Source organism: Platichthys flesus, chromosome 8 (genome assembly GCF_949316205.1).
Source record: "Platichthys flesus chromosome 8, fPlaFle2.1, whole genome shotgun sequence".
Taxonomy (NCBI): Eukaryota; Metazoa; Chordata; class Actinopteri; order Pleuronectiformes; family Pleuronectidae; genus Platichthys; species Platichthys flesus.
In genome coordinates this window covers 223,701-249,274 of record NC_084952.1, presented here as the reverse complement: position 1 = coordinate 249,274, position 25,574 = coordinate 223,701, and the positions used below count along the sequence as shown (strand labels likewise).

Here is a 25,574-nt window from a genome sequence, read left to right as displayed (position 1 = left end):
GTCAGTGTTGAGTCTTCAGGACCTCAGCTGTCGCTCTATCGTCTCCTGCACCCCCCCCCCCCCCCCCCCTCAAGTCCTTCTCCGTGGCCGACGGACTGCACTGATGCACGGACGCTCCTGCTCCGTCACCAAGAGGAGGGACGCTGGTGGAAACCAAACTGATCGTGGGTCTGCCGCTCAGCCCGCTGGCACAGAGCTGCAGGAACAGCTGGAAAGCCTCCTCACTTCCAGATGTTAGGAGACACACCAACGCATGCTTTCTAAGTTTGGAGACGTGTTTTGTTAAAGAGTTGATTTTCATGGACTTGCGACAGAGTTCTAACTTTTCATTCCGATTTCTCTCCTCATAACATTATGACTATTTCCTATTGAATCTCTTCTTCCTCAGGATGTCTTCTACAAATAAACACATGGAAAATAACACACGTTTACGTATAAACACTAAGGAAACTGTATTTTTGCACAATGAAAACAAAGACATCCTTGTGTCTGAGATGAAGTTGAACACTTTATTCTTCTTGGTGATCAGTTGTCAGGTCATCAAACTGAATCCCGTCTTTCAGACACAAACAGCTGCAGAATGTTTACAATCTTGAACGTATTGTAAATATGAATGTTTGATGAAGGAGAACGTGGGGTCTCTGCTGCTGACACACAAGGTCTGAGCGGTTTTATCAGATGCACCTTAACAATAAATCCCTTACACACTTTCTGTGCTTTTACACCAACTACACAAATGTGATTGTTGTGTGTGTCTGTGTGAGTGTGTTTGCGTTTGTGTGTGAGTCTTTGAGTGTCTGTGTCGGCGTGAGTGGGTATGGGTGTGAGTGTGTGTGAGACTGTTTGTGTGTGTTAGTGTGTGGGTGTGAGTGATGGGGGAACCTTGATCTAATGGTTCTGGTTCCCAGGGGAGGATAGAGTTGGGTACCCGGGCTAATGCTAGCTGCTGCTCTGGGTCCATTAGGAGGAAATGGATGCAGTGTTTTCACTCAGGTCCTCAGACACAGACCTGGTCTTTCCTCCTGAAGAGACGTTCAAACACAGAAACACTTGGATACACTCGTACAGTAATAATGAAGAATCAGGTTCACTGTGTCTGTGTGTCCCCTCCAATCCATCAACGAGCAAATCAATCAACAAACTAATCAAGTGACAGAACAACAACTTGATTGAGGGAAAACTTAGATTTTTTTTCAGACAAATGGTCTCATGTAGAGAAGAAGACCAAGACCAAGACCTGGACCTGGACCAGATCTGATCAATATTCCTTCAACACACCAGATAATCAACCTGATCTGAACCAGACTCTGGGCTGAGTCTGAATCTACTGCTCTGTACCACTCACTCTCCTCTCTTCCGACAGCTGATGTGAGTGGAGGAGGAGGGGAGGGGGAGTTAAGGTTCTGATCATCGACCAGCTGCAGTTAGCTTAGCCGCTAGCTTAGCATCAACTTCCTGTTGAGGTTTAACTGTGGGAGCCTCCAGGTGACCAGTCTGTGTTGGAGCATGCTCATCCTCCTGGGGAAGCCACAACCGAGTCTGATCCTACCCCACTTGTTTATCATCTTCCACTTTTGCTAGGTGAGTTCAGATGTTAAATGTTTGTAACTCATTTTATAATTTTGTGACTGCAACAACAAAGTGCCCGATTTGGCAGTGGGTTTATTAATAACAAGAATAGAACTTTGTGAATGTCTGTTTCCCTGTAAACTGTGTGGAAAGCAGGGAGGGGGGGGGTCCTTTTTTGATGCTCATGGAGCAGGTATTAAAAGTAATATTGTTTTCCACCAAAAATCCCTCTGCTTTAGTTTATCATTGATTTTTTGTATTGAGTGTTTGATATGTGTTTGGCGCCCTCTATTGGTCCCGGCCGGTCTGAATTCTGTTGTGTTGATACAGTGCTACATAGAAGTTCATTTAATGGCAAACTTCATTTAATTTTAAAATCTCAAACTCCAGAGTGTCGGTGATGTGACCGGTTACAGCTCCTAGTTCAGCTGGGTCTTGAAAGAGGTTTTGAAAAGTATTGAATGAATCTCAGGCCTGCTGCAGACACCTGTTGTCAAACATTGAATGTGTTTTTGCGTTGATAGTGAAACTGACTTGGATCTATTTCCTGATCAAGTACAGCAGCGTACTCATCCACACGTTAGTAAAGTAGTTCCGGTGAATCATTTTATCTGAATACAGAAAGTTTGGGAGCAATGCTTACAGCCCCCCCCCCCTCACCATTCTTTATGCTAAGTGCTTGTGCACTGTAAAAGCTGGGTGGTTAAAACTGTAAAGAATGAGGATCTGATTCAAACAGATGTTTTAAACCAGCTGGATGAAGGATCTGAAGAGCAGCAGCTCATCACGTCAGGCTCCTCCTCCACCTCTTCCAGCTGAACACCTGATTGGATGAGCTCCTCAATGACAAGCGTCTCCTCATCGACACCAAACTAAAAAGTTAAGTTCCTGCTCCTCCCTGATGAGGAACCTCCTGGCTTCATGACGACGTCTTCCTCGCCCTCTTCTTCTCTGTTTTGGTTTGTTCCTTCTCCAGATATTTCTGAAACACCAGAAAGCGTTCATCACACATGTGACTAACCCAGTGATGTGTCAATGAGATGTGGGCGGAGCCCCGTCTCACCTGCAGCTTGTCGTAGTGCGCCGGGCTGCTGCAGTGCGTCTTCTTCGCCATGTCCTCGTTGGAGTAGAACAGGAAACAGACTCGACAGTAGAAACCTGTCTTCACGTGTTCAACACCTGCAAACAAACAGAGACGTGAGCTCCTCTGTCACAGAGCCATGCTACACACTCTCCTCTTTTCTCACCGATGGGGGTGTCGGGGTCATGGGGGGGTAGCGGCAGAGACGCCACGCTGGGTTTGTTTTCAGCAGGTGGGGGGGGCTCAGTGTGTCTGTCCTGCCTCGTCTCCGTCTGGTCCACCTGCTCATCCTGTTGGACGTCCTGCAGCAGGGGACAGGGGTGAGGGTGTGATTTCATATCAAGACCATGACATCACCACATTGTATGGGGGGGGAATCATCAGCTCCAGACTAACATGCAATATATATCTGTCGTTGTTCTTGACAATGTGCTCTTCATGCGTCCTTGGTTGTTTTGAATATTATTTGGAGCAGGTTAGCATTAAGCTTGTTAGCATTAAGCTAACACTCTGCTGGGCCTCAATAGTTTCCTTTTAATCAAAGCTTCAAACGTGTTGTTATTTGATTTGTGAATATTTGTTATATTAGTAAATCATTGTTTTATGTGAGCGACGCAGTAAACTGAGGTTTGAGTAAACGAGTGCAGACCAGTTGAAGTGATCGATTCTCTGACTCACGTCTTCCTCACTCTTGAGTTTCTGATCAGAAACATCAGGATTCGTCTCGTCACTGCTCTGCATCTCATCCTGCTTCACCTCCTTCTCCTCCCCCTCCACCTTCTCCTCTTCTTCCTCCTCCCATTTCTCTCCATCCTCTGGCTTCTCCTCCTCCCTGGCTTTCTTGGTTGGAGGCTCTTCAGGATGTTTGGAGGACGTTGTGGTCAAACTGCTGTTGTCTCTCTTGGTTGTGCTCAGACATCGATGTCTAGAAACCCAAAGAACAAACAGGTTCAAGTGGAGCTGTGGATGAATGTGTGTGTGTGTGTGTGTGTGTGTTGAACTCACCCGTGTTTGAGCTGCCTGTACTTCCTGCTGACGTAAACCGTCAGACGCTTCCCTTGGAGCTTTGGGGGATTGACTTTGCAATCTTCTGCCATCTTCTCTGCGTCCTCTGCGTTTTCCATCTCAACGAAACACTGAGGACAAAGACATCAGACAGAAACTGTTTGTCCTGCTGCTCCTTGTTTCCTTCTCATGAGGTTCCTCCTCAGCGCAGGTGTCCTACCTCTCTCTTGATCCTGTTGAGAAAATACTTCCTGACGACCCCGAACGGCTCGGCCAGTTTCAGGACGGCCTCGTCGTTGTACTTGCCGCTGGGGATCTGACCGATGTACACCACCCGGCTGGAGCCACACTGAGCAACACAACACCAAGAAGTTCATCAGCTCACACCGACCTGCAGAGGTCACTGTGACAACTGAGGGGACGAAGAAGAAGAAAGGAGGAGGCGCTCACCTGGATGGTGGGGTAGGTCATGGAGTGACTGATCCTAACGGGTCGGCCGCACACCGTGGCCGTGACGTTACTGTTGTAGAACTTGGCCATGGCTCGAGCTTCCTCTTCCATCTCGAACTGAAGGTAGGCCTGAGACAAACACACCTGCCATCAGCACCTCCACCGACCAATCAGGGTTCGGTTTGCTTCCATGTGTCTCACTTAAAGCAAATCACTTCCTGTGGTACGTTAACGAGGTCAGAGTGACCTTTGACCTTTAACCTGATAATCCTCCAGACAAACTGCTCCAGGTACCTCGAGTCTTAAGTCCAGAACCAGGTGTTTGACCACTTTGCCAAAAGGTTTTGCGAGAGCCAGCAGCTCGTTGAGGAAGTTGAACCCTCGTCTGAAACCCCAGATGTTCACGACCCTCATCCCCTGAGAGAAGACAACAGCCTGTGAACAAAGTGCCCCCCCCCCCACTGAGCACACGCCTACGTCAGACGCCGTCTACAAACCAATCAGAGTGGAGTATAGGTAGACTCCGCCCACGTAGGTGATGTAACACTGATCGACAAACCATCACATGTAAATAATGTGACTGGTACTTACCCCCCCCCTTGTGTTGTCTGCAGAGAAGAAGACACAAAACTCATTAAAACACACGGAACCGTCTCAAGGTGAAATGTGAACTCAGTGGGCCGTCCGTACCGGTGGTGTCCGAGTCCCTGAGCTCCTCGTCCTCGTCTTCTGCGACTTCGTCCAGCGTCACAAAGTCCTCCATGTTCTCCATGAAGTCCTGATCGAGCTGCGGGAACAGGCTCAAAGTTTTAACTTGATCTCAGCTGCTGATGAAAGAAGTGAATCAAACATCAAATCTGAGATGAACCTCGTCAGCAGGCGCCTCCTCCAGCGCCTCTGGATGCTCTCCGGGTTCTGGCACCGCTTCTTTTTTGTTCTCGTGTTCCTCGGGGGGATCTTGGGTTTCAGTTGGTATCGTTGCTCCATCTGACTCCGCCCCCTGCTTGGCTTCACCTTCTGCCCCGCCCACAGGCTCAGGTGTGTGCTCAGTGACATCATCAGTGACATCATCAGGGACCTGCCGACATCACAAACTTTAATTTTCAGAAACAACTTTCCTGTTAATCCTCCATGTTTGTTTCTGTTCAGCATCTCCTCACCTCCCGAACACCTCCTGAAGACTCCTCCCCTGTCTCCGCCTTCTCGTCTCCATCGCTTACAGGCTCCTCCCCCTCAATCACTCCAGACACCCCCTCCTCCCCCTCAGCAGGTTTCTCCTCAGCCTTGGCTCTGTTCTCCTCCTGCTCCTTCTTCTCCTCCTCTCTGGTCCTGGCATTGGACGAGGACGTTCTGGAGTTGGAGGAGGTCCTTGATCCAGAGGAGGCGTTCCTCTGGCCCCGCCCCTCTCCGGCAGACCCCGCCTGTCGGCGGTTTACACTGACACACAAATGAGTGAGTTCATACAAAAGCTCTACATTCTGTGAGTGGGAGTGAAGCTGTGGACTCACTTCAGTGTTTTGTACTTGGCGCAGATGTTGAGGCGTATGGGTCGACCCTTGATGGTGAGCGGGTTCACGCTGTAATACTTCACCAGCATCTCGGCGTCCTGCGGCGTCCCCAGCTGGACAAACGCCTGAACACACACATCATCTCATCACATATACTTTTATTGTCCCACAGGGAAATATCTCTTACATATTACAACGACAACAACAAACAGTACACAAGAGTCAGAATAAACACACTGAAGAAAAGTGAATTGAATAATGTACTCGCCCTGAAACACTTCAAATGATAAAATACGAAAAGGATACAGCCAGATGAGAATCAGAAACTTGCATTGAAAGTTAAAAAGCAGGTGTGAGACGTTAGAAGCATGACTGTAGAGCCGATCGACAGCTGGAGGCGGAGCTTAAAGGCTCTCTAGAGTCTGCTGATGGGACCGGGGGACAGGTGGTGAAGGATCCTGGGAGCCGGTCGGACCTCGGACACATCCTGCAGCTTCTCACCTCTGAGGAAAATAATCAATAAACACTTTCCACCTGAAAGCAGCCGCTTGATGAAAGTGAGAGTGAACAGGAGAGTTTCCTCCTTCTCTCCCTGAGCGTCTGTGACTCTGCTGAGTGGGTTCCACCTCCTGAGAGAACAACTGACTGAGTCACAGACACAACCAGCTGCAGCTGAGGAGTGAAGCTGAACTGTGATCAGTTAAAAACACTCTGAAGTTATTAACAACCAGAGTTTATCTCCAACATTCAGCAGGAAAGTTTGAAATATGAATAAATGTACGGGTCGTGATCTTTGAGCAGCTGAGGATCATAGAACCTGATCTCATCCTGTAGCAGAGGGAGGGGGGGCGAGGCCCGGGCCGGGGTAAACTTCAGCCCGCTACGAGACAGACACACACACACACAGACACAGACAGACACACACACACACAGACAGACACAGACAGACACACACAGACACAGACAGACACACACAGACACAGACAGACACACACACACAGAAAGACACACACACACACAGACAGACACACAGACACACACACACAGACACACACACACACAGACAGACAGACACACACAGACATAAACACAGTGAGACACAGACACACAGACACACAGACAGACACACACAGACACACATAAACACAGTGAGACACAGACACAGACAGACACAGACAGACACACACACAGTGAGACACAGACACACACACAGACAGACACACACAGACAGACATAAACACAGTGAGAGACACACACACACACACACACACACACACACACACACACACACACACACACACACACACACACACACACACACACACACACACACACACACACACACACACACACACACACACACACACACACACACATAAACACAGTGAGACACAGACACACACACACACACACACAGAGAGAGAGAGAGACACACACAAACACAGACAGAGCAGTCTGCTGTGGGGGGGGGGGGGGGGGGGGGGGGGTAGGAGGAGAGACAGAACGAGAGAAGCAGGAACACGTCTCCTCTTTACCTGGTCCGTTAAAAACAGGTGTTTCTCCACGATGCCGAAGCGTCCAGCGATGGTCAGCAGCTCCTTCTTCTTCTCTTCCTCTCTGGGCAGGTTGGAGAAGAAAACCACCTGGCTGCCGTGACCTTTGACCTCCCTGATGGGCATGTCCATCAACGTGTCCGAAGACTGACCTTCCTTCTGCCGGTTAGATACAGAAGTGTGAGTGTTTGAGTGTGAGGGACATGTCATGCTACATCACAAAACTACTGTTTTAAAACTACCTCGATGACCATGAGCCTCCTGGACAGGTAGAAGGTCAGGGGTTTCCCGTAGAGAGCTGCCGGGTGCTGGTCGTAGTAGTTCACCATGTCCTGAGCCTCCTCGTGGCTGTTCATCTCTAAGAACGCCTGATGGAGACAGAGAGGCCTTCAATCAAGTGCTGCTTCAGTTTCAGTCCCTCCAGATGCTCCCGACATATAACATTCACAATAGTATGTGCCCCTGTGACCTTTGACCTCAAAATATTATCACTTCATCTTTGGGTCAAGTGAACGTCAAGTGAAAGCCTGAACGCCTCGGACTGGTGCTGGAGACATAAGGTGAGAATGGGACTGAAGCAGATGTGGACATGTGTCTCCTGACCTTGTTGTTGAGGACCAGATGCTCCCTCAGGCAGCCGAACGGCTCGGTGAAGGCAAACAGAGTCTTGTTGCTCAGAGGCTTCCTGGCGTATTTCACCACCACCACTCGGCTCCTCAGCTGAGGACAAACAACTTCAACGTCAACTTTGAGCTTCAACGCAGCAAATACACAAACACATAGGATCTATTGTGGTTCAGGACAGAAAACACTGTGTGGGTCCTCGTCAACACATTGGATTGTGATCACCAGGATCAGTGACACTGACCTTGTTCTGTCCCAGCTGGTTCTTTCCTGACAAACCAGATCCTCCTGCTCCTGACACACAAACAAACACTGAGTCAGCTTCACTTACACTTCATGGGAAAGACTTGAGGAGGAGGACCATGTCAATGTCCTCAGTGTCTTACCCCAGCTGGAGGACGTCCCTCCTGCTGCCCGAGCTGAAGACATGGGGGCAGGTCCCAGTAGTCCGGCTGACAGGTTGGGGGTCTCCAGAGAACCCCCCCTGGATGAAAGAGTTGCTGTGTTACTAAACATCTCTCTGTTTGTGTGTGTCTGTCTGTGTGTGTGTGCATGTGTGTGTCTGTCTCACCCTCTGCCTGATGACATGGCAGGGTCCCACTCTGGATACCTGAACACAACATTGAGTTTAACAACAAAACATCTGCACAATCATCAATCATGTTCACACTGTGTCGGTGACTCACATGTCCAGGAGCACACGTCTGTTCTCAGCATGTCGCAGTCCGTTAACATGCTGGTTCCACTCCTACACACACAGACAGAGACGCACACAAACAGACAGACAAACACATTAAGACACACACACTGTTAGTTAAAGGAGCAGTTCACCCTCATATTAAAGCGTTTTAAGCATATTCTCCTCAAAGTGTTGTGTGAACATTAGAGCATGAAAACATTTTAACACTAAATTATTAATCTGAACATGAAGTGAAAATGTCTCCTTCCACATCACAAGTTATTTATTGAACTTTGAGTGAGTAGAAAGTTTCATTTGTTCAAAGGATCAATTTTGTGCAGTTTTTAACTGCTGATCAAATTCTATTTTACAGCAGTTTCAGAGAAATCAGTGTTGAAACATCTAAAGTCTTTGTTTCTGTTACATGATAAATCATAAATCGTCCTCAGGTCTTTAATCTTCAGCTGATACTGTAGACCAGTCATTCTCATAGTGTGGGCCAAGGCCCCCTGGTGGGCCGAGAAGCCACAGAAGATGCATAAATAAAAAAGTGTCAGAATTGTAAGTAAACAATAAATTACCACAAAACTTTTATGGTTGATTAAAACAAATGTTTATCATCAGTTAATGAAACAGCCATGAGATTTAAATTCCACATTGTTTTTATTTTATCTGACCTATATAACAGCTGTTGTATTTGCTGACCATCACATTAACACCTGAACGCATCATCAGCGGGGGAGCGTTGTTATGAGCTGGGTTAGATGCTGACTAACGAGACCCTGGGACATGTACAGTGAGCCACCGCCATTTAAAAACTAAACAGACAATATTTATCCAAGCTTCAAGACTCTTTCAAAACAGGCTGAGAGCATCAGCCCTCTCATCGGGGGGGTTACAGGGAACCGCCGGAGGTCTCAGGCTGGAGGAAATCCAGTATTAATGTTTACGGATATGTATCTCCCTGATGTTATTGTTGTGCTCTGTTATACAAACAGCAAGAAGATATGTTTAACAGCCACTATTTGCACTTCATGTGTTTTTTACATTTGTGTTTTGCAAATTGTTTTGCTTCAATGTGGATGTTATTGGATTTGCACTGCATAGCTCGAGGTTCATATACAATTATTTTTCTAATAAAATAAGTAAATATGTATGTACTAGTTGATTCCAGTCCTGTGTGTGGATCATATAGATGAGATTAAAGGTGTGGGTGGGAACGGCTGTTGCTGATTGGTCCACGGCGTTCTGTCTGGGCTACTTTTATTCTCCTGGAGGTAAAAAATCTGTTTGAAGAATAACAGTGAATTTTATTGTGAAGTTTTCTGTGTAACTTCCTGCTTTGTACATCCAGAATGTGAACACACAAACTGGATGATGTTGGTTAGAGGGTGAAAGGTCACGACTGAGGAGACTCACATCTGACTGAGTCGGGTCGAGAGCTTCAGGTGTCAGAGCGACACGATGAAGAATCAGTTCATGAGGTAAGAGACATAACACAACGTCCTGTCCCTGGAGGACTGATTAGCATCTGCCACTGACTGACGTGGACAGAAGACTTTAACAGAAACATTCAAAGTTAGTCCGAGAAGAAAGAGGAAGGAGTCTGGACGGTACTCACCATGGTGGAATGAACGTCAAAGTCACAAAGAGAGCACACATGGGGGAACATGGGGGGCACGACTCCCAAGAAGTCTTGGACTTTTCCGTTGGACGGGGAGCCCATCCTCCTCTGCATAAAGACGGGTTCAGACGCCGGCGGCCCCATGCCAAGTCCACCGTAGGAGTCGTGGTGGGAAAGCTCAGAATATGGCCTCTCTCTGCTTACACCCCCACTGCTGTAATTCAAGCCGTAGCCCCGGCCGGAGACGTCCTGCATGGGACTGTACCCAAAGTCTGCAGAGGGCTGTGCCCGGGCCGAACCCCCACCGAGAGACGGACTGCCGATCCTCCCCATTTGCACCTTGTCCCAGCTGTCCCTGCCTCCTCGGTACACAGAGTCAGAGGACATGGAGGACGCCCCCCGCCGCTCTCCAACATCCCCTTTGCGGCTCTTGAGCTGCATGAGGATGCGCGGCAGGGACTCCACGCTTATTTCTTCCTCTGGGATTTCAGCCAGAGCGTCCAGGTCTGATGGCGACAGCCCCAAACTGGCAAACAGCTTCATGGTGCTGCCAAGATTGCTGCCCCCGCCTCGCCGGGGCATCTGACCACTGCCGTCCTGGCCCTCCGTGCCACCGCCGCCCCCCCCCACACCTGAGGACATGCCCCCCATCTGACGGCTGGATCGCTGTTCGTTCATGCTGAAGTTCAAGGTCTCTGCAGCGGCCAGGAGCCCCCGGCCCACGGCGAAGTGCTTCTGACCACCGTCCAGCAGCGACTTCTGAGACATGACGGCACAAAGCGGAGCTGCCGCCTCGGCAGGTGAGTCAAGATAGAGAAGCTGAACAGAGTCTATTCTTCAAGGACAGGTGAAGTGAGACTTGATCAAAGTGACGGGGAACTCCTCTCCCTCTCTGATTTCTGCTGAAACACAATGAGGTAGAGACATTCTTCAAAAGCTGCCTCGGCTGTGAGAACCGGAGCCAGCGGACGCCGCTGAGCCACAGAGGCGTGGAAGACAAGGACTGGGATTCAGAGACAGTCCCCTGAGTGGAGGTCAGCTGCTACAACGTGGACAGGAACATTACAGGAGACAGTAAAAGATGTAAAGATGAAAGGAAGAGGAAGAGAATGAACTGATGTAGACAGAGAGAAGGAAACATCCTCAGGAAACAACGAGAAACTCTGGATATCAAACATCAGAGATGGGGTTAGTCTGATAAACCTTTATATGATCACTGACTGTTAATGTCTGACAGGAACTTTCATAAAGACGTGAAGGAGGACCCTGTGACCCTGTGACCCCCCCCCCCCTGCATCCCCAGTCCTGCTCGCAGACATTAATAACTACAAATCATTTCCTACAGTTACAGTCTGTGAACCAACATGTTCTGTGTCTGTGAAAGAATCCTCGTACCTTCAGAGTTTAGAGTTAATGGATGAAGGGATCTGAACCGACATCCTTTCAACTTCTCACAGAGAACCCAGCGGGTTTGTGCGGCTCGATGCCAGAATTGAACACTTATCGATGTTTACATCAAACTTAATGTCAGTGTTTAGCAGTCGGGTATGAGAGGAACTCCTCTGGTCATCTGCTCCTTCAGACTTTATGTATAAACACTTAAACATGAAGTTACAAACTGGTTCTTCTCATGTTGTGAATCCTGTTGTTGTGTTGTTGTGTTCAGTTCCATCAGCATGTGTGTGTCTCCTGGGAGAGGGTCCTCACATGGGACTGAGCTTCATTCACTGATCACTAAGTTTCTGGAGTTTGACTCTTTAAGAACAGAGGAAGTTGATCCTTGTTTACATCTACGAGACAAACTGGGAATGTGAGACAAACTGGGAATGTGAGACAAACTGGGAATGTGAGACTCTACTCACAACGTGTGAGCGACGTGTTGCAGATCTGCAGTAAGACCTTGTGGTGCAGTTCGCAGCTGGTGTTTTTAAAGAGCTGCAGAAACCCTGCAGGAGTTAGCAGCAGAGCTAACGGTGCTAATGGAGCTAATAGAGCTAATGAAGCTAACGGGTCCTGGTGTCGTCCTTGGATCTGCTTCCATCTTGAGGCTGAGCCCAACGTCAGAGCGTAGCATGCTGCTAGCATTAGCCTGCTTCACATGCTAATGCTAACCAGCCACTAACGCGGTTTACACATCCGGCCTGAGACTTCCTGGAGCTCAACGTGTAAACAAACCTGTCTCCACATATTCATCATGTTTGTCTCCATATAAAATATTTAAGATGAAAACACTCACGTTAGTTGTTGCTCGTTCGTCGCTCCGTTAGCTGCAGCTAAAGCTAAAGCTGCTAACACACGCGAGAGCTGCGGACGTATCGCGAGAATCCGTCAGCGCGTCTGTTTCCGGTGAATATGGCGATTTATGAATTAAACTATTAAATAAAAGAAACGGTTAATAATCACAGACTAATAACTACATTATTACTGAATTATTAGTGAATATTTTAGTTTGTTTGCCGATTCAGATTAATGACATGAACAACAAAATACACATTTGAACACATTAGTCCCAGTGTCAACAACAACTGTCATTATTCAATATGATTAACATTGCACTGGACTGGGATATTATATAAATAATTATATATATTATACAGATGATGTTCAAATGTTCAATAAATAGATAGATTTAATTATATCAAACAAAACATAAATGAAATAATAATCTAAAGAAAACGCACCACTGTCAAATGTTATAAGATATTTTTTTGTTTAAGAATTAAGATTCATAAAAGTGACGTGGAAAATAATAATTACAAAGCAAAGTCAAATTACCGTTGTCCAGCAGGTGGCGCCTGTGTCTTGTTTGATTGTGGTCGTTTCAGTCGTGTGTCAGGTTTCTGTCACTTTTTCATTTATTGTCAGATGATTCACTCATGAAATCATGAGCTCATGAGTGAATCAACTGATATTAATATTTATCCCCTTTCACACAAAAATACATCAGACTTCATTTTAAGATGAAACGTATTGATCCCACACTGAGGAAATTCACTTGTTACAGCAGAGTCAGAATGAGGTGAACCTACAGTGTACTTTATATAGTAAAACTATAATAAGATATATGTAGCTGTAAATAAGGGTAATAAGATAATAGAAGTTGAGACAAGATGAGAGGTTGTGGAGGAAGAAGGTCTCTATCATTTCATCTGAGTCGCTGAACCACATTTCAACTTTCTGCTCTTCACTAAACAGGAAACACAAAACTAAACATTCAAGCTTCTCTCACCAAACCTTTGACTTGTCATGAAAAATTGAACAATTGATTCAAAATTGGACGCGAGGACTCATCATGATTTTTCAGTTTTATTAAGAACACTGAAAGTGTTTCCCTCGTCGTTCCTCCTTCTCTCCTTCATCTTCACCTTTGTCTCTCTTTTATTTCTTCCTTCTTTTTCTCCTCTGAAGAAGAAACTGATCATTCACCAAGTTTCTCTGGTTTGGATCTGAACCGAAGGAAAATTCTGACTTTGTTTCGACTGGGGCCATGTTCTTCATCATGTTTAGTTTCTCTGTTTCTCTTTCTGTGAAGAAGAAGAAATAAAATACCATCAGACCCCCCCCCCCACCCACACACACACACACACACACACACACACACACACACACACACACACACACACACAGCTTTCATATGTAAATGAAGGAGACATATGCAAGGGAGGTTGAGGGGGGGGGGTCTCCTTCTTGTATGACAAATCACGTCCTCCGTCCCTCTACCCCCACATAAGCTCCCCCTTCTCCCCCGCCCACCCCCCATCAGCCCCCCCCAGACAACAGCTTAATTAGGCTGAAAGAAAAAAGAAAGAAGAAGTTTTCTCAGCTTCTTCTCCTCCGTTCAATCACTTCTTTGTTGGAGCAAATTCAAGTTATTGCTCCCAAACCATATGGCCTCTCTCTCCCTCCCTCCCTCCCTCTCCAGCTCCCCCTCTCTCTCACTCTCTATCTCCCTCCCTCTTCTCTCCCTCTCTCTCTCTCTCTCTCTCTCTCCCTCCCTCTCCCTCTCCAACTTCCCCCTCTCTCTCACTCTCTATCTCCCTCCCTCTTCTCTCTCTCTCTCTCTCCCTTTCACTCGCCCTCTCCCTCTCTCTCCCTCACTTACACAAATTCTACAGTTTTTTTTTATTTCACTTAAATTGTCATAAATCTTAAATATTACAAATCTTCATTCACATTAATAATAAACATCATGTTATTAAAGTGTACGACAATGGTTGAACACAACAAAACAACACAGAGCTTCTCCAGAGTTTGTGTTTCACAGCTGAACATCTCAGCACCAGGTTTCCTCACAGACTCGTTCAGCATCAGATCCTCCTCATGGTTCAGGTGAGAGCTGGAGCAGCCGGGGGGGCAGACACACACAGGAAGTGACCTGTTACCTCTGTTGCTGAGGTCATGTGACCATGTTTACATCACCTGACATGCGTCCGCTCTGATCACCACAAACTCTCTTCACATCTTCATGTCTTCTTCGTGTGAGTCAGCTCTTCTTCACCAGAGACATTTGTTTTGGTGTCTTCATCTTGTGTCCCGTGTTGAGGGGGGACACTGTTTGAGGACGGACCAGCAAAGTTTGATGATCAGACAAATCAAGTGTTGATCATCATTCCACCTTAAGTGACCAAGTTAATTTAAGGTGGTGCTAAAGTCTAAATCCCAGTGGTTGTCTTCTTCGTTGGTTGAATTAGACGTCTCATCGGACCAGTGACCGACCAGTGGTTTCTAGTCATGGTGTTGCCATGGTGGTGGCTGGTCGCAGATAAACGCTCGGCCCTTTTCGATGCTAACGGGGAAACGGAGGTAAATTATAGCCCCTGAGCAAACAGCCCAGACAAGTGAATAGGAAGCTGCTGCTCCCAGAATGCAACAGCAGATTGATGGAGGTGGAGGCCGGCGGGTTGAGGCCGCGCGGTGGTGACGGCGGCAGCATTCAAGCGACTGATTCACGGCGACGTTCCATTACATTAAAACCTTCCTGAACAACAAGACGGCTGTGAGCGGAGGGGAAGATATTCATAAGAGCCGACAGACGGGACAAAGAACTGTATTTGAACACAGACACGTGATGTTTACAGACGCTTCACTTGTCCAGCAGCAGCCGGGAAAGACAAACCCACAGAGCGTCTGCTGCGTCTCCGACAGACATGTCCACCACCTCAACATCCACTGGTTCCTCCCTCCTAATTCAGACGACTGCGGTTTATAAATGGTCCTTGAATTTAACCCGTTTTATTTTTACCATTTACTTCTGCTTTAAAGATGCATTTTAATTTATCACCATAACAGGTGATGGATGGTGTGTGACCAGTGTACCTGAGCGCCCATGTGATGTTTGTTTTCAGGCAGGTAAGTGTGGGCGGGGTTTACCGGGTGGGCTCAGTTGGAAAAAGGGAGGGATCTAATATGTGGGTGTGTTTTGTGACCAAACAAATATAGAAATAGAAAACATTCTGTAGAATATGGAAAGACTAAAAAAACTGAACTGGACTTTACCAAAACTGTCCTCTAGAGGTTGTGTCCTGATCGTCAACTATTCAATTATATCTATGTTGCTGCACAGCTTGTCCTGTGGACCCTCACTAACCCTAACCCTAACACTAACACTAACACTAACCCTAACACTAACACTAACACTAACACTAACCCTAACACTAACACTAACACTAACACTAACACTAACACTAACACTAACCCTAACACTAACACTAACACTAACACTAACACTAACACTAACACTAACACTAACCCTAACACTAACACTAACACTAACACTAACCCTAACACTAACACTAACACTAACACTAACACTAACCCTAACACTAACACTGACACTGACACTGACACTAACACTAACACTAACACTAACACTAACCCTAACACTAACACTAACCCTAACACTAACACTAACCCTCACTAACACTAACACTAACACTAACCCTAACACTAACACTAACACTAACACTAACCCTAACCCTCACTAACCCTAACACTAACACTAACCCTAACACTAACACTAACACTAACACTAACCCTCACTAACACTAACACTAACACTAACCCTCACTAACCCTAACACTAACACTAACCCTAACACTAACACTAACACTAACACTAACACTAACACTAACACTAACACTAACACTAACACTAACCCTCACTAACCCTAACACTAACACTAACACTAACACTAACCCTCACTAACACTAACACTAACACTAACCCTAACACTAACACTAACACTAACACTAACACTAACACTAACACTAACACTAACCCTCACTAACCCTAACACTAACACTAACACTAACACTAACCCTCACTAACACTAACACTAACACTAACCCTCACTAACCCTAACACTAACACTAACCCTAACACTAACACTAACCCTAACACTAACACTAACACTAACACTAACCCTCACTAACACTAACACTAACACTAACACTAACACTAACCCTCACTAACACTAACACTAACACTAACACTAACCCTCACTAACACTAACACTAACACTAACACTAACCCTAACACTAACACTAACACTAACCCTCACTAACCCTAACACTAACACTAACCCTCACTAACCCTAACACTAACACTAACCCTAACACTAAGACTAACCCTAACACTAACACTAACACTAACACTAACCCTAACCCTCACTAACCCTAACACTAACACTAACCCTCACTAACCCTAACACTAACACTAACCCTAACCCTCACTAACCCTCACTTACCCTAACACTAACCCTAACCCTCACTAACCCTAACACTAACACTAACCCTCACTAACCCTAACACTAACACTAACCCTAACACTAACACTAACCCTAACACTAACACTAACCCTCACTAACACTAACACTAACACTAACCCTAACACTAACACTAACACTAACACTAACCCTAACCCTCACTAACCCTAACACTAACACTAACCCTAACACTAACACTAACACTAACACTAACCCTCACTAACACTAACACTAACACTAACCCTCACTAACCCTAACACTAACACTAACCCTAACACTAACACTAACACTAACACTAACACTAACACTAACACTAACACTAACCCTCACTAACCCTAACACTAACACTAACACTAACACTAACCCTCACTAACACTAACACTAACACTAACCCTAACACTAACACTAACACTAACACTAACACTAACACTAACACTAACACTAACCCTCACTAACCCTAACACTAACACTAACACTAACACTAACCCTCACTAACACTAACACTAACACTAACCCTAACACTAACACTAACCCTCACTAACACTAACACTAACACTAACCCTAACACTAACACTAACACTAACACTAACCCTAACCCTCACTAACCCTAACACTAACACTAACCCTAACACTAACACTAACACTAACACTAACCCTCACTAACACTAACACTAACACTAACCCTCACTAACACTAACACTAACACTAACCCTCACTAACCCTAACACTAACACTAACCCTAACACTAACACTAACACTAACACTAACACTAACACTAACACTAACCCTAACACTAACACTAACACTAACACTAACCCTCACTAACACTAACACTAACACTAACCCTCACTAACCCTAACACTAACACTAACCCTAACACTAACACTAACACTAACACTAACACTAACACTAACACTAACCCTCACTAACCCTAACACTAACACTAACACTAACACTAACCCTCACTAACACTAACACTAACACTAACCCTAACACTAACACTAACACTAACACTAACACTAACACTAACACTAACACTAACACTAACCCTCACTAACCCTAACACTAACACTAACACTAACACTAACCCTCACTAACACTAACACTAACACTAACCCTCACTAACCCTAACACTAACACTAACCCTAACACTAACACTAACCCTAACACTAACACTAACACTAACACTAACACTAACACTAACACTAACCCTCACTAACACTAACACTAACACTAACACTAACACTAACCCTCACTAACACTAACCCTCACTAACACTAACACTAACACTAACACTAACACTAACACTAACACTAACCCTCACTAACCCTAACACTAACACTAACCCTCACTAACCCTAACACTAACACTAACCCTAACACTAACACTAACCCTAACACTAACACTAACACTAACACTAACACTAACCCTAACCCTCACTAACCCTCACTTACCCTAACACTAACCCTAACCCTCACTAACCCTAACACTAACACTAACCCTCACTAACCCTAACACTAACACTAACCCTAACCCTCACTAACCCTCACTTACCCTAACACTAACCCTAACCCTCACTAACCCTAACACTAACACTAACCCTCACTAACCCTAACACTAACCCTAACACTAACACTAACCCTAACACTAACACTAACCCTCACTAACCCTAACACTAACCCTAACACTAACCCAACCTGTTGGACACAATGGAGTCCATCATCGTGAACTCTTTGTGGGATCCCCTTCGCCTAAGGACAGCGGAGGTCCGGGCCTCGCCCACCTGCTCGGACGGAATTGGATCGTTTGTGTTTGTCCCGTCTGTCGTCAGGAGGTCCTCATGAAGAAAGTCTCCACATCGGAGCGAGTCTTTGACGTTCGTGGAGCGGACTTGAATGATGCTGCTGCTCTGGCATCTGCTCTCCTGGTCTCCTCCATCAGACTGATTTTAAAACTGTTAAAGGACTGTCCCGACCAGCAGACCCCTGAGGACCGTCAGTTGGTCGGTCAGCCCTGTGGAGGCTCCTCCCAGCTTCCTGTTGATGTGTTGAATGATTGAGCTGAGGGGTTTTGAGTTCAGGACCATCACAATAATGATTCCTAACTCAACAGGGAAATGCATGTCCAGGATTTTGGTGAAGATCCTCAACAAGTCTGAGTTAAATGGCCGAGCAGGGCTTGTGTGGAGGGATCAGCTCGAGCTGGGGTCAGAGGTGAGGCCGGCTCCGAGGCTCTATTCAATCCATGGTTGACCTAAAGGGTTGGAGGGTGTTACATGGTGTTGTTGCAGTAAAGTCCTTTGTGTCCGTGTTAAACCAAATGTAGCTGAGAGCGCTCGGCACTGTTCAGACTGCAGCCTCTTCTTGGCCTCCTGGAGGCGCTGTTCTTCTGGAGACATGTCTGTCTGTCTGTCTGTCTGTCTGTCTGTCTGTCTGTCTGTCTGTCTGTCTGTCTGTCTCTATCGCTCTTTCTGTCTGTCTCTCTCTCTCTCGCTCTCTCTCTCTGTCTGTCTGTCTCCCTGTCTGTCTATTGCTCTTTCTGTCTGTCTGTCTGTCTGTCTGTCTGTCTGTCTGTCTGTCTGTCTGTCTCTCTCTCTCTCTCGCTCTCTCTCTCTGTCTGTCTGTCTCCCTGTCTGTCTATTGCTCTTTCTGTCTGTCTGTCTGTCTGTCTGTCTGTCTGTCTGTCTGTCTGTCTCTATCGCTCTTTCTGTCTGTCTCTCTCTCTCTCTCTGTCTGTCTGTCTCTCTGTCTGTCTGTCTGTCTGTCTGTCTGTCTGTCTCTATCGCTCTTTCTGTCTGTCTCTCTGTCTGTCTGTCTGTCTGTCTGTCTGTCTCTATCGCTCTTTCTGTCTGTCTCTCTCTCTCTCGCTCTCTCTCTCTGTCTGTCTGTCTATTGCTCTTTCTGTCTGTCTGTCTGTCTGTCTGTCTGTCTGTCTCTATCGCTCTTTCTGTCTGTCTCTCTCTCTCTCTCTGTCTGTCTGTCTCTCTGTCTGTCTCCCTGTCTGTCTGTCTCTATCGCTCTTTCTGTCTGTCTCTCTCTCTCTCGCTCTCTCTCTCTGTCTGTCTGTCTGTCTGTCTGTCTCTCTCTCTCTCTCTGTCTCTCTCTGTCTGTCTGTCTGTCTGTCTGTCTGTCTGTCTCTCTCACTTGTTTACAGTAAACACTGTCATGCCTCATGTGTCTCACCCTGTCAGAGGACAGACGTCCCACTTGTCCCCTCAATCAGCAACTTGACAGAGGAAACGTTAGATGAACCAGCAGTGACGCACCTCGTGGACATGTGGACATGGACATGTGGACATGGTCACAATGTGATGAGGATCTGCAGACTCATCATAAACCTGATTGATTCATTATTGATCTGATTAAAACACGTTTCTTCAAACACCCTCGACTGCCCCCCCCCCCGACATGAGAACAGTGACCCCTGCTGGTTTAATGCTGCTTCCACATACCATTAGCCAAGTAATGTAAATCTAAATTGCCCCACGAACCCCCCCCCCCACCCCACCCCCACGTGCACGTCAACTCCCAGCCAATATAATCCCAGCTGTAAAGCGTTAGCGTGCACGTTAAGTGCAGCCTGACAAGCTGTTCCATCACTTTGAAGTGACGGAGGTCGTAAAATCAGACGCTGCCTCCAGCTTCTTCTTCACCTTGTGAGCGAGTGTAGCGCCTCCTGGAGGAGGATCCTATACTTCTTTCTTTCTTATTTACGTCTGATTTAATTGAACCTCAGTTTGTTTGACTCTTTAGATTTGATTCTATTATTGGTTCGTCTGAATTGATATATTATTTTCTTTTCTTGATACAACAGATTTGTTTCTTGTTGCTATTTTTTCTGGTTTGTGCATTAATAAGTTCAACATTTAAAATCGTTTCATTTGTTGGACTCAGTCTTGCCGAAGCAAGGAACATTTTCTCTCTCTCTCTCTTTTTAATGTCCTCCTCTCAGGATGTAGGATTAGCTCTGGTGAAGTCGGGGCCCCACAGAGGCTTGTGCCGGCCGGGCCCCTGTGGCCCGAGGCCCTGCGGCCCCGGGCCACAGATGATTTGTGTGCAGCCTGGGTTTGGTTTTGTTCCTGCTGAGGCCCATTTGAATGAGAATGAAACCAATAGAGAAGCTGAGGCAGAAAGAAGCAGCACAAAAGAGCAGAGGAGCAGAGTTTGGACGAGGAACAAATCAGGAGAGGAGTGAAAAGAAGTGCAGGGCGGACGGACACAAAGGAACAATTCACCTTCTAATGGCTTTGATATATTCTACACGCCTGAAGACTCCAAACACTGTCTAATTATTTATAAATGACCCCCCCCCCGCCCCAGCAGCAGAAAGACTCTGCAGGTTTCTGCTTCTTCTTCTTTAGCTGCAAACGCAGTAAATACAATAATTAATGGAAAATCCTACGCTTGTCTCATAAAGATGTCTTTAAAAAACACTTCAAATAAATCCTTCACTCACCAATGACCAGCTCACCACCGCCACCGCCGCCGCCATCCTCACCAGCACCGCCACCACCACAACGCACCGATGGATGGATGCATAGATGGATAAAAAGAAAGACGATTGATGATAGATCAATCAAGTTTCATTTGTAGAGCCCATATTTACAAATCACAGTTTGTCTCATAGTCTTTAACAAGGTGAGACGTCCTCTGTCCTTCACCCTCAAAAAGAGTCAAACTACAAAAACCTTTAGAAGTTGAAGAAGGTAGAAACCTCAGAGACACATGAGGATCCGTCTCCCAGGACGGACACTAGTCAACAGATGTCCTGTGTAACAGAGGACATCTGAAGGATCCGTCTTCACAGCTTTGATTAGAATAAACACTTTGATGATAGATGGATAGATGGTTAAAAAGAGGGATGGTAGATGGATAGAAGGATAGATGGATAGATGGATAGATGGATAGATGGATAGATGGATAGATGGATAGATAGATTGATATATGGATAAAAATAGGGATGGATAGATGGATAGATGGATAGATGGATAGATAGATTGATATATGGATAAAAAGAGGGATGGTAGATGGATGGATGGATAGATGGATAGATGGATAGATAGATTGATATATGGATAAAAAGAGGGATGGTAGATGGATGGATGGATAGATGGATAGATGGATAGATAGATTGATATATGGATAAAAAGAGGGATGGTAGATGGATGGATGGATAGATGGATAGATGGATAGATAGATTGATATATGGATAAAAAGAGGGATGGTAGATGGATAGATGGATAAATGGATAGATAGATGGATAGATTGATAAATGGTAGATGGATGGAAGGAAGATAGATGGATATATGGATAGATGGAAAGATTGACTGATGGATGATAAGAGGGATGGATAGATGGATAGATGGAAAGATTGACTGATGGATGATAGATGGATGATAGATGGATAGATGGATAAAAAGAGGGATGGTAGATAGATGGATGGACTGATGGATAGATGGATAGATCGATGAATGAGGGGATGGGTGTAGGTGAAGTCTCTGGAGCGTGTCTCCTCCCGGCGGGGGGGCGGGGACTCCTGACTCTTCTTTCTCACTTTGGTCTTTTCTGTCTCACAGAGGGTGGGGGGGGGGGGTGGTACGGGTTCGTGCGTGTCGTTCGCGTGGCCAGCCAATGGCTCTGATTGGCTGATCCCCGGCACGCTTCTATTATGTTAATGAGCAGCTCCCGCGGCACGGGGCAGACTGCGGGGGGGGTCTTTGTACGTGCCGGTATAAGAGCGCACGCGGGTCAGTCGTGTGCCAGGCTCAGCGGCTCCAAGGCAGAAACACGCACAGAGGCGCGTGTCCATCATCACACAGGACCTGTTGGATCAGTGCTCACGAAACACCTCGCTCCAGGTACGTTCAGGCGCGTGACACACCTGCAGCTGCAGGTCTCTGTCTCTCTCTCTCTGTCTCTCTCTCTCTCTGTCTGTCTGTCTGTCTCTGTCTCTGTCTCTGTCTCTGTCTCTGTCTCTGTCTCTCTCTCTCTGTCTCTCTCTCTCTCTGTCTGTCTGTCTGTCTCTGTCTCTGTCTCTGTCTCTCTCTCTCTGTCTCTCTCTCTCTCTGTCTGTCTGTCTCTGTCTCTGTCTCTGTCTCTGTCTCTGTCTCTGTCTCTGTCTCTCTCTGTCTCTCTCTCTGTCTCTCTGTCTCTCTGTCTCTCTCAATGTCTCTGTCGGTGTCCCTGCCTGTCGCCTCCTGTGTCTCTGTCTCAGATACTAATGGACTGTCTGTCTCTGTCTCAGAATCACCATGGACTTCTTCCCTCACACCGATGACGAGGACTCCCGCAGCAGTCTCGGGTGCTCGTCCCCGGAGCAGCCGCAGAAGAAGCGGCGGCGCGGCCGCGGCGGAGGCCCGGTGCCGGTGGTCAAGAGGAACCGGAGGGTGAAGGCCAACGACCGGGAGAGGAGCCGCATGCACAACCTGAACGACGCGCTGGAGGCGCTGCGGGGGGTCCTGCCCGCGATGCCCGACGAGACCAAGCTCACCAAGATCGAGACTCTGCGTTTCGCGCACAACTACATCTGGGCTCTGTCGGAGACCATCCGCATCGCGGACCTGGGGAAGAGCGGGGACCTCTCTCTGCTGCTGAACCCGACCCGCCTCAGCGGAGCCCCGAGCCCCGGCAGCGACTCCTGCTCCTGGAGCTCCAGCGGCTCCAGCGGCTCCAGCGGCTCCAGCGGCTCCAGCGGCTCCAGCGGCTCCTCTTCCTCCTCCTCCCCGCCTTACTGCGCCTCCAGCCCGGGCAGCCCCGTCGCGCAGGACTGCGGCTTCCTGCAGCCGGACCCGGTGTTCGGCTTCCGGAGCTTAGTACCGGGCATCTACTGAGGAAGACGAGGACGACTCTTCATCATCACACGGCAGAGAGACAGGAGACAGGAGACACCTGTTGCCTTACGACCGTGTCTCCGAGGACAAATGAAAGAAGTTCGTTTCTTTGTGATTTAGTTAATTTTGTGTTTTTCTTCAGAAGCTTCGCACTTTTCGTCTCCAGCTGTTTTCACCTGAACTTTTATTTATTTATTCCACTCGACTCGTTTTGTTTGGTCAATTTGTATTTTGTACATAAAGAGATTTTTATTCTATTAACTGCTTTTTTACGAAATAAATAAAGTTATAACGTTTCTATAAAACTTTCTCTCTGATTCTTAATATTCACAAGTTCACGTCATACGGACAAAGAAAAACACTGTGACGTCATCGTTTAAGCGCAGAAAAACTGAATGAAACAAAACAACAACATGAATATGAAAAACAACATTTAACAAAACAACAATATGATAATTGTTGGTGTTATTATTATTATTACTACTACAGTATCCAGGATGTTTCAAACTTGATATTTTTGAAAATGACCTTTGACCCTGCGTCTCACTCTGTTCAATGGGGGTTCACTGTGATGTAATGTCACATCAGCCCCTAAAACAGTTATTATACAAATAATAACAGTCATTATAACATATTTGTTATTATTATTATTATTGTTAATACAAATTTGTATTATTATACCTTCAGAAACACCTTCACATCCACCTTGGTTAAATCTTAGGTCACCTGCTTGCCCCTGATTGGTCAGTTACTCACAGAATGACTATGTTGCACTGTTGATGTGCACGTTGATATGCACGGGGCTGTGCACGGGGCTGTGCACGTTGATGTGCACGTTGACGTGCACGTTGATGTGCACGGGGCTGTGCACGTTAATGTGCACGGGGCTGTGCACTAATTCGGTGGGATTAACAGCCGTTGGCCGACGTGCACCTGCAGACTCATAATGAGATCCAGTGTGTTTTAATTAGATACACACACACTCACACACACAGACACACATACTAACACAACCACACACACACTGATCTGAGACACAGTGTGTGTTTACCACTAACATTAGAATGATAACATTAGCATGTTATCTAATGTTTGAATGGGTCTCAGCAGAGAGGACCTGACTCTCAGAAACCCTCAGGTCCATATCTTCATACTGAACCTCAGGTGATTTCTCAGGTTACAATGTATTTTTGGACAAATGTTCTGTTCTTATCACAACAACTAGGATTTATTTATTTCCTGTTTACCTGAGGCCTGCCCCGCCCCCTACCTGCACTCACTGTCCGTCGAACAGACTGACACTTAAAGAACCAATTAGACTCAAGCTAAGCTTCTGTTTTATCAACAAGTCATTATCCTGCAGGAGGAGCCTGTCCACACACTTCAGACTGAGACGGTCTTCACACAAAATCACTTCTGACTCTGTGCCTCTAGTCTGGATTTTTTGTTTGGTTCCAGCTGGAGCTGAAACTCTGAGGAACAAATCCTTAAACCAGAACACTAAAACTGATCAGGACCATGAGGTCTAAAACTCCAAACATGAAACGTCTTTATAGTGTCTCCAGACATGTTCTTCACATGTTCCTCACAGGACAATGTGTGGAAGCTTCCCAGTGAGCGAGTGGACGTGTTGATGAGGTTTCTAACTTGTGACGGACGTGAAACGTGAAGAACACAAACATCTCAGGATGAAGAAGAGGAGTCGTACACGTAGCAGACGAAGACGTCAACTTGGAAACACAAGGAGGTTCCAGATCTTCTGGGGATGAGGGCCGACTCCGGTGTGGACGAGCTGTAAAATAAACAACACTGATCTTTCCACGGCAGAGTTTATACGTCATCCTCATCGCCTCCTGCTGCTCTACAGGCTCCGCCTCCTGCTGCTCTAC

At 46.5% G+C, this 25,574-nt stretch overlaps 2 protein-coding genes across 4 annotated transcripts; one reads left to right on the top strand and one right to left on the bottom strand.

The window, feature by feature from the left end:
- Positions 1-495: 495 nt before the first annotated feature.
- On the bottom strand, positions 496-12,416 carry matr3l1.2 (matrin 3-like 1.2). 3 transcript variants are annotated; one of them, XM_062394089.1, is made up of 22 exons: positions 12,330-12,416; positions 10,091-10,992; positions 8,477-8,538; positions 8,362-8,400; positions 8,177-8,274; positions 8,035-8,084; positions 7,770-7,886; positions 7,409-7,534; positions 7,149-7,325; positions 5,614-5,738; positions 5,266-5,542; positions 4,974-5,183; positions 4,796-4,892; positions 4,697-4,713; positions 4,400-4,522; positions 4,106-4,234; positions 3,876-4,004; positions 3,656-3,786; positions 3,329-3,575; positions 2,817-2,952; positions 2,633-2,748; positions 496-2,551 (listed from the first exon to the last, which is right to left on the bottom strand). In XM_062394089.1, the coding sequence occupies exons 2-22, from the start codon at positions 10,859-10,861 to the stop codon at positions 2,489-2,491; spliced, it is 3,240 nt and encodes a 1,079-aa protein (XP_062250073.1). In that variant the 5' UTR covers positions 10,862-10,992; positions 12,330-12,416; the 3' UTR covers positions 496-2,488. The 3 variants fall into 3 exon arrangements, with proteins under 3 accessions (XP_062250073.1, XP_062250072.1, XP_062250074.1); XM_062394088.1 differs by having other exon boundaries at positions 10,091-10,995; positions 12,330-12,397; XM_062394090.1 differs by having other exon boundaries at positions 8,035-8,078; positions 10,091-10,995; positions 12,330-12,397.
- Positions 12,417-23,106: 10,690 nt separating this feature from the next.
- Positions 23,107-23,721, top strand: neurog1 (neurogenin 1). Its single transcript, XM_062394233.1, has one exon. It carries the CDS (start codon positions 23,107-23,109, stop codon positions 23,683-23,685), a length of 579 nt encoding a protein of 192 aa, XP_062250217.1. The 3' UTR covers positions 23,686-23,721.
- The last annotated feature ends 1,853 nt before the right edge of the window (positions 23,722-25,574 follow it).